We start from the raw sequence: 9,740 nt of genomic DNA, 5'->3' as shown, positions 1-9,740 counted from the left end.
CTAGAGGAATAGTCTAGTAGGAAGAAAAATAAACCTACAAACACGCTATTAGTTTTGTGGAAAAAATGATTGATGTTAATGACCTTTATTGTATCCTAAAATACATATATAAGTGTAGCATATTCAAATAACTCAGAATTAAAGCTCCAGAAAATATCCCCTTGAAATAAAGACTGCTGTGATGGAGAAAGCAACATCAGAGGAGGCAAGAGTGCTTGCTTGGCCGGCTGAGATGACATTAATATCGACACATATAAGAAACTGAAGAGGAAATTAACATAATTAATGACATAAAACCATTACAATGTAAGAAATTTCCAAATTCCATATAAATAAAAAGAACACTTGATCTATAAAGTGTAAGATTCAACGGGGCGGGGGGGGGGGGAGAACAATAAAGAAAGTATGGAAAATAAAGTGTAAACTAAGATGGCAGAAATAAATCATAATACAACAATAATTAAATGAATCAAGGTAAAGATGGTCAGATAAGATTTTTAAATGTAAAAAAATTTTAAACAAAACATATTGAAAATAATAGGAAAATACAGAGGGCAAATATGAATACAAGGATGACCTAAGCCCAAATACTGATAAAAGGTTGAATCCAAGGTAACAATGGCGTAAAGGAGGAAAAGACTGGGAGCCATAGAAGCAATGGTAGATGTAGAAAAATGTGCTTGTTCATGACAATGCAGCCAAATAAACTCAAATGCCCTGGTTCCCGTAAAGCTGTCTAAAAATATGACCAGCAAGGAGGGGACACGCATTCCTTTTAAGTGCACCTGGAGTGTTAAGTTTTCCATGTGGATCCCAATTACTGCTGCTGAAGGGATGCAGAAGGGTACCATAGGGAAGTCTGTATGGTACCATAAGCTCTCTCTAGATGGTTCAGGCTGGACTTGGGGCTCCAGACGTCTGGAGGGGAGGGCATGGAAAGGCAGGGCACAGTCAGAAAAGCGAATATGGACAGAACACACTAGTGATATCCAAAGAGGCTGCTTAAGACCTGAATCAGCCCCAGGCTTTGACCTCTTGTCTCACCTTCCACCCTACAAACCTTAAGTACCTCAGCTCACCGTGACCCATTCCTGGTTTCTGGGTGTAGCACATGTGCACATGTCTGAATGTTTGTGTATTGTCCCCAAATTTATATGTTGAAATCCTAACTCCTAAAGATGATAGGGCCATTGAGTGGTACTTGTAAGCCCTTATTAATGGGATTGGTGTTTTATAAAAAAGGCTCCAGCGGTCCCTAGCCTCTTTCCACCAGGTGAGAACACAGCGAGAAGGCTATAGCTATGAACCAGGAAAGGGCCATCACCAGAAGGTGACCTCATGCCTTGACCTTGGACTTGCCAGCCTCTAGTACTGTGAGAAGTAAATTTCTATTGTTTTTAATCTGTCCAGTTTGTGGTATTTTGTTCTAGCAGCCCTAAGGGACTACTAGGACGGCATGTTTCAAAACATACATGGAGAGTGAAGACTTGGCCAACACAACATTTGAAAAAAAGTTTTAAGTAGAAAAATTATGGATTCTTGGATTTGAAAAGACTGGATTAGTTTGTAAAAGGATGAATGTGTGTGTGTGTGTGTGTGTGTGTGTGTGTGTGTGTGTGTGTACGTGTCCCAAAGGTCTTTGTGCAGTTTAAAGCTTTATTAACTCCATAATTATAAGTGCTACAAATTTATAGTTATTATTTAAAGGTTTGACTACATATAACTCTTTTATACTTAGATTTATACATCTTGAATAACAAATTTTAATTTTTTGTGTGTAGGTAGCTCTGATTGAAAATGTGACTAAACAAACACTAAGAATTCACAAAACTAAGTAAGTGTAAAAGTTTTGAGCCTGGGTTTATACAAGACAAAAACATGATATGCAGAAACTGGGGTTGAGTACAGAAGAAATAAAATAAAAATCCCTGGGAAATAGCCACAATTTCAGGTTCAAGTTCAGATTTTCAAGGTTTATGAAACTGATGGGCCTCAAGTCAAGATCTCTTAGGGACAAAGGGAACCAGGTGACATCTAGGTTCCAGATGAAATTAATAGAAAATTGGCTAAAATCTCTTTGGCAGGATGAAGAAGAGCTGGAAGGAGAGATCTAGAAGGTCCAGAAGGGTACAGGGATATGTGGGGCTGGGTGGTGGGGGATGGGCATCCTCCTCTTCTTGTCCCTCCCCCACCCGCAGGAACCTTTATGACAAGGTCACAGCTCTGTGATGCAGGCCTGGGTTTCTGCCCAAAGTGAGCTGACAGTGTTCAGTTGCCTGAGGGCAGCTGTGCGATTCAGATGATGGAGAGCCTTCTCTTCCCTCTGAAAAGCGCCATTGCTACCTGGCAGCGCTCCAGTCCTTGCTGGGTGATCGATGCCATCCTCGGCATCGTGTGTGGGGTGCTGCTGTACCTTGTGTTAGTCCAAGGCTCCGAGAATGATGGACCCTCCCCACCACCGAGGGAACATAGAAACACCAGGAAGGTAAGGATCCCTTGGCCCAGACCCAACAGAAATAATCTTTTTTCTCTTCTTATACCGACTTTTCTGAATGACCCAGGGAGACTCCTGCGATGGGAAGAAAGAGCAAATGCTCTCAGAAAAGACTAGAACCTCATCCCTCTAGGGACCAGCCAGGCGGGGCAGGGGATAGAGCAGGCGGGAGGATTTCTATGCAGAGATCTCCGACCAGGAGGCCAGGTGTGGTGGGGGCTCTAGGGCACAGCCCCAAACACAGTGACCAGAGGCCAAGGATGGAATTCTCAGGGCTGGACCGGTGGGGGACAGGCCCAGAGTCCTGGTTCCCCACCGCCTTCCTCGGCAGGTGCCTGGGGCGAGCCTCCCCTCTGTGGGGCTGATCCGAGGGCAGGGACCTGAGGGAGCCCCTGGGGGCCGCTAGCAGGGGCTGGGGTGGGCTGTGGCCTGAGGGAGCTCCAGGCGGGCCCACAGGTCTGAGGATGTGTGTGTGTGTGTTTCTTGAGCTGAGAAACAGAGATAGAAGAAATCAATGGTGCATCTCACATAGAAAATTCTTTTTTGCATTCTTCAAAGAAGAAAAAATATTTTACCCACTTTACAACTAAGTAAAAGCCAGCTTTAAATCAACATGGTTTTATTTCTATCATAAATACTCACTGAACCATGAATTTCTCAATACTTTTGGAGAAGAAACAATAAAGCTAAGACTCCACAGAATACTTCAGCATTAAAGACACTCTGATACTAAAAAATAGTAATAAGTAAAAGAAGAACCAGAGCGCCCCAGTAGGTAAATGTAGAAAGTAATATTGCTCACGAACCCTGAGCGCCTGCCGCTTGTCTAGAGAGGAGAGTGAGAATGGGGTCCCAGCCCCTCGTTTTTCTTGTCTCAGCGTTCAGTGGAGCTGAGGAGGAGCAGCAGGAGCAGGAGAAGGAGCAGGAAGAAGAATGGAGCTTTGAAAGGTGAGCTGCTGCCCTCCCTCAGCCCTGCCTGGGAGTTTGCCTCCATCTGCATGTCCCTGAGGCCCAGGGCCAGTCCCCGAGGATGCCAGGGCAGAGCCGCCTCTCGGGAAGCAGAGCCCTCGGGAGGCTCCAGGAAGGAGGGAGAAGGCAGATGCTTCCCAGATTCCGTGCTGGGAACCAAGCCGTAGGGCCTGGGAATGGGTGTCTCCCTAGCAGGGGTCCCAGGAGGGGCATTGGGGCTGCGGTGGAGCAGTAGTGCCTGACTGGGAGCTGGGGCCTCCAGGTCCCGCTGTGGGCGTGCTGCTCACCTTTGCTCAGATTCCTCCCAGGCGCCCCTGCCCTTTCTCCCCCACAGGGAAGTAGGGAGGGCGCAGGGGGTAGTGGATAGGAAACACTTTGTAAATGACAAAGCACTACCTGTCCTGAGCCTTGCCATCGCTGTCAGGGGTCATGTGGCCTTGACCCTGATGCTTGGGCTCCTGAGTCAGCTCTCCAAGGTGTCACTCTTAAAGGGCCATGGCATTCAGCCTCCTGTAAGACCCCCTGGCCCTGGTGCACCATGTGACCCAGTCTCCTGACTTCCAGCCTGCAGAGAGTGCCTGCAAGAACTGGAAAAGGCTCGGAGCCTAATCAATCTTCTTGGAAGGTAAAGAATCTTCCCCTTCTCTCCAGGGTCCTCTTCCCTCCTGAACTTATGATGTCACCTTAGGCCGCCTGGCTCTGACCTGGGAGGGGCCATGGGACAGGGTGTGGCTATGGCCCTGAGGTGAGGGACAGCAGGAGCACTGGGAAGTCAGTGTCAGGGCCATGGAAAGGACCCTGGGCCCCAGGTGTCCACCCCGCTCAGCCTGCCCGCCTGCTCCTGGCTGCAGCCTGTGCCTCCATCTCCTGCAGCCACCTGGAGAGGCCCCCTGAACAGGGCAGCTTTCGTCAGCGCTCCCGTCAAGACCCCTCTGGTGAGGTCTGCAAAGCAGCGCCTGCTGGAGCCAATAGTCCCTGTGGGGAGCTTGTGGAAGATGCTGCTCCCACCATGTCCCCCTCGGCTTCTCTGGCTCCTGTGACTGAGTGCCCGTTACCTCTGGCCTCCACCTTGTCACCAGGCCCTACCAACTCCTCAGTTTCCCTTTATTCCCACTCATCCCTGAGTGCCTCTCGGCCACCAGAGCCTTTCCTTCCCCTGGATGACCTATCATCCCAACCACTTGTACTTTCCTGTTCCCCTTCACTTCCCCCTGACTCAGGGGCCCACTCTCCACCTCCCACAGCCTCCTCTGTCCCCCCACCACCAGCCTCCACTCTGACTCTTCCCCAGTTTGATTCAGTGGCACTGACACTGGGCCCCACCCCGCAGAGCTCATGTCCACACACACCTTGGATGGCTTCTCCCACCCCAGCCATCTCAGGCCCTGGCCTCTCAAACTGTCCCATTTCAGCCCTGTCCTGGTGGCAGGTGGCTTCCAAAGCCTCATGCCTCTCAGCCTCATCACAGTGGGAGTCCCAGCAAGAGCGCCTGTCTCACCACCCACCAGAGGCCTCGTTCCAGGAAGACCCCACAGACAGACAGGCAGAGGCTGGGGGCCTCTCTTTGCTCAGCTCTGATGAGCAGAACCTCCTGGAGAAACACATCGCAAAGAGAATCAACATAACGATTTTGAAAGAAAATGAAAAATATGCATTATATCCAAAACAAATGAACCCAAACTACCACCCGCACTCTTTGGGGAATACGTGGAAATCACTGGGTGCTGAGCAGGACACCACAACCCCCCAACCCTTCTGGAGCATGAAGGACAAACAAGAACAACTGCATAGTCCTCTGCAGCTCTACAGCCAGCTTTTTTGGGGTCTCCCCTCCCTGCACTGCGAATCCCTGGAGGCTACTGCCTGGACATCGAAGGGCTCTTCCACATTACAGCCTCCACCTTTCTTATTCAATGGCATCTCGAGTGCCTGCCCAGTTCCACTGCAGGCTACAGTGCCTCCACTGCCTTCCCATTCCCAGCACATGTCTCACTTGGAGTTCCAATCTCCACCCTTGCTTCCAACCATGCTTCAATTACAGCCACCACCTCTGGCTCAGGTCCAGGCCCGGGGCCATCTCCCATCCTCTCTACCAACCCTACCACCTTCTCCACCTCAGATGAGGGGCTGTGGAGTACCATGCCCAACGGCCCAGAATAAGCCACAATCTTTAATCCCAGTTGAGATTCAACATCCAGAAAGGCCCTTGTTGCAGAAGCAAGTAGAAAGTGGGTGGGATTTATCCTCTGCAGTCAACAGATCTCAGGAAGTCTTCAGTGTCTTCACAGCCAACCTTCCCAAGAACAGCATCCTTCCTGAGAATTTTCCAATCAGTCCTGAGCCCCGGAAGCAGCTGGAGCCACATCTCCAAAACTCACATATGAAACACAACTGGGAGCTGTTCCCCAAGATCAGAGAACCTCCAGAACTAGGGCAACATCAGAGCGAATTACCAGGGACATGTCAGGCAAAGGACAAGCATGAGCCCTCACAGCCCACTTCACTCACAGGTGAAAGCAGCAACGACGCACAGAACGTGGGGCTCCAGCTAAGCCCCGATACAGGGAAGGTCCCAAAAGATCTCTCCAGGGGCTCAGAATGCTCCCTAGTGACGTTTCAGAGGGGAGACTCTGAGGAGTCAGAAAGTGACGAAATGCTTTGGAGAAGGGACTTCGGAAGTGATTTACTGAGGAACTTAGACAAAAATCTAGAAAACACGCTAAAAGGCCACTTGGGCAGCAAGTTGGGACAGATGAGCAAGGACCTGATGAGTGTGCATGGACCCTGGCTTCCTGTCAGCCACTCTTATGCCAAGGCTGACACTCACATGGAAACCAAAAATCTGGGAATCTTAAATGGCTGGGAACCCTGCATGAATGCCTCCCATGGGGCCTTCTTTCTTAATACAGACATTCAAAAGGTGCTAGAAGCACATATTACAAAGTTCTGGGTGAAGCACCGGTGGGGCCTGCCCCTCAAGGTCCTCAAGCCCATGAGTCTCATTAAGTGGAAAAGGGCTCAGGCCTCACCCATTCTGCAGTTCCCCCTCCCCCCTTCATCCAGCTGTGTATCTGGGGCCTACTCGATAGTCAAGTTTGTTGAGTTCCCGGGAAAACCTCCTCAGGCCTGTCCAGGAGAGAAAGTGAAGATAGAAGACTCAGTTCCCACCCTGGCAAGGCCTCTCCTTGCCTCCTCACCTGTGTGTGAGGACATGCAGAGTGCTCTGGAAGGGACCCCACCTGGTGCTGACCATGGGCCTGCAAAGGCCCCTCTGACTAGACAGGTGGAGAGGGCCGAGAGGGGCAGCTTAGATCTCAGTCCAAGTTCAGCAATGGCCAGGAATGAGCCAAGAGGAAAGAGTAGGAGCGGGGCCTCACAAGACCCCTTCAATAGGGTAACAATGCTGGAGATGAACTTAGGATCCCAATCTTTGAGGGCCAAAGAGGTGGAGACAATGGAGGCCAGTATGTCCCCTGCTCTTCAACCAGAATTGGGAACAAATGTGCAGACAACATCCCAAAACATCAATGCACATTTGAGGAATGTGGAAGCTCCAAGGACCAGTAGCGGCTCCCTATTCCCTAGAATGTCTGTTCTCCAAGATCCAGGAGAGCCATGCCTTAAAAATGAGGTCACTAATGAACTTAAGTCCAAAGTGAAGGTACCGTCAAAGAGCCAACCTCAAGACTGTCCCACACACAAGCCCCTTGCTGCAGACAACTTGGCTTCTCAGGTGCACCATTGCCACTTCCAGAGAGAGCTCCCTGGAGTCAGGCTAGCTTCCCATGTGTTATGTGGCCTTAAGACACCCCAAAGGAGCAGCCAAGGGAAGCAGGAACCCAGGATCTCAAATGTTCAAGACTCCTGGAAGAATCAGAGACAAATGATCGTCCCTGCCTGTAAGAGAGAGAATTGTAGGAGGCCCAACCCAAGAGAGCAGGCAGAAGGGCCTGAGAAATTGGGGACTTCTCATACCATTAGAAAGACCCCCTCTGCCATGGCTGTGGGCACAGTAGACTCTGTTGGGAGGAAATACCTTCAGCTGGGGCCAGAGAAGAAACAGGGCCCTCCAGAAAGTTTCTTCAGACAAAGAATGAGGCTCTATTTTCAGGGGATTTTCTCCAATAAAAAACTCAAAGGTCAGGATGCTCTGCTAAACTACAAGCTCAATTCAGCCCCTGCCCAGGGCCAAGGACCAGTCAAAAGCATATCAATTATGGACCCCAAGATCCCTGAGGCTCAGACACTCATAACAACTGTAGGACAGATTCTAGAGGAGAAAATTGCCATTTACCATGGACTTCATACCACAGCATTAAATGAGCACATACAGGAACCCCAAGCCCCAGTGTGTGGGTGCTTTTGCTACAACAGGCTTCCCTTCTGCTCAGAGAAAGGGGGAGCGATGAGTCATACAGCCTGCAGTCAGCAGGCCAACTCTAAGGACCAGAATTGTTCCACTAGGGAAGGGCAAGTCCGACAGACAAGAGTCCTTGGAAAGTATCAGATTCAATGATGAGCCCTTGGGCCTGAGTTGCCTCACATCTCTGCCCCCCAAGAAGATTTTGTCTCCAGTCCATCTCTGCCAGTATGGGCCAAAGGTGCCAGGTGCCCTAGGCCACCATCAACACTGCCCGAGGCACTGCCTTTTTCGGGTGGGTGTCTTGCCTGGTCGACCATAAACATGTCTCCATGAAAAAAATCAGTCCATTTTCTCAACACATTCAAAATATTTAATTTTCCTCAATATATGTTTGTTTCCTCCTAAGAGGTGGTGCAGTGGCTTCTGTCTGTACTGTGCTCGGTGTGCACTTTGGCTTCTAGAAGAGAGGGGCAGAGAGGGAGACTGACATTGCAAGCTCACTCCTTATCTCAAGTCCCTTCATTGCACCATATGTTTTCACAAATAACAAAAACTATTCAAACAAAAAGAGAAAAACCCATGAAGGCCCCACCCCAGGATCTGGTTCAACCCATCTTTCTCCTGCTTCCGCTCTACTTTGAACTTTATGCAGCTGTAGGGGACAGGTTTACGGGGACATCACAGGGCTGGGCATTCCCACTCAGGCTCCAGAAAGTATCAGAGCAAAGTGGATGGAAGTTTGGGGGGTGGGGGTAATGGTGTGGAGGCTGCTGCGCCCTGAGTTCAGAAGCAAGCTCTTGCTGTGAAATTGATAACATCTGCCCTTAAGACCCCTTCTCTCCCTGATGAAGGCTGGGGTGGAGATGGCCCTGTGAACCCCTCTTAGCTTAGCCTGGATAAAATACAGCTCACCCTCCCCACCCCTGCCTTTCCCACACTTAGAGCCCAGTGAGAAAGGCACTCTTCACTCTGTGGATAGGTGGCAGCGTCAGGGAGTCTGCTGAGGGCTGAGTTCACCTCTGCCCCAAATGAATGAATGGCCATGGTCATGGGTCACCTGCCTTCCTCTATGTAAATCCTAGGGAAGGAGTTCTGGCTGGATGGGATGGAGCATGACTGTGTGGTACCTACTAGTATCTGACGGGCAGACACGATGAACCTCAGGCGGAATGTGGGTAAAGAACTGAAAAGGTTGGATCCAAGGAAGAAGGCAAAGTGGCACAGTGTTCATCAATGTGCAGCGACCGAGGAGCCCGAGGTCCCACCGCCATCTCCAGCCCGGGGCTGGGGGGAAGGGCTGCACCCCAGCTCCCTGACCACAGACCTAAAGAAGCCACCTCTAGGGCCAAACATAAAAGTAAAACAGGGAGGGTTAATGTCCTCACAGTAGTTAATAAGCTTGCGCATCCTCACCTCCTGAAAGGATGACTTACGACACGTGGGAAAGCCAGGACTAGGGAATTCGGGATGCCACACCCAGTATGGGAACCTTCAGAGAAACACATGAACCAAGACTGCTCCGTGGGAGATATGGGGACTCAAAAGGCTGAGAGACCAGCTGCCATCACGTAAGTCTTACCGGGCTCCAGTCTCGCTCACCCCAGAGCCGGGCAGCAGAGGCCATCGGACAGGACATGGCACACGGGAAAGTGGAAGTGACCTGCCCAGGATGGGGGCTGCAGCCCAGGAGGGGTCTCTTTGTGCTCTGCGCCTAGTGCAGCTGCCCCCTCCCCGCCCCCAGCCACACCTGAAGCAGAAAGACAGCAATGTCCCTGGAGTGACTGTGAGGATGGGGGCAGCAGTGACAGCTCAGCCAGGACCTGTGGGAAGGGTGACACCCAGGGCAGAGAGTGCCTTGCACCCTCAGGAGCTCAGGACCTTGAGCCTGGCTGCTGCTGGGTGCTCCCAGGAGCA

The 9,740-nt window shown here is 50.6% G+C and overlaps 1 protein-coding gene across 1 annotated transcript; it reads left to right on the top strand.

Annotated features, from left to right (window-relative positions):
- The first annotated feature begins 618 nt into the window (after positions 1–618).
- On the top strand, positions 619–8,967 carry LOC118666865 (spermatogenesis-associated protein 31A6-like). The gene is made up of 6 exons (XM_036329151.1): positions 619–623; positions 2,287–2,429; positions 3,373–3,442; positions 4,337–6,556; positions 7,445–7,602; positions 8,909–8,967. Exons 1-6 carry the CDS (start codon positions 619–621, stop codon positions 8,965–8,967), a joined length of 2,655 nt encoding a protein of 884 aa, XP_036185044.1.
- Positions 8,968–9,740: the final 773 nt, after the last annotated feature.

Source organism: Myotis myotis, unplaced genomic scaffold (assembly GCF_014108235.1).
Source record: "Myotis myotis isolate mMyoMyo1 unplaced genomic scaffold, mMyoMyo1.p scaffold_m19_p_12, whole genome shotgun sequence".
Taxonomy (NCBI): Eukaryota; Metazoa; Chordata; class Mammalia; order Chiroptera; family Vespertilionidae; genus Myotis; species Myotis myotis.
Note: the sequence above shows the minus strand (reverse complement) of the source record. Positions and strands in the feature narration are given on the sequence as shown.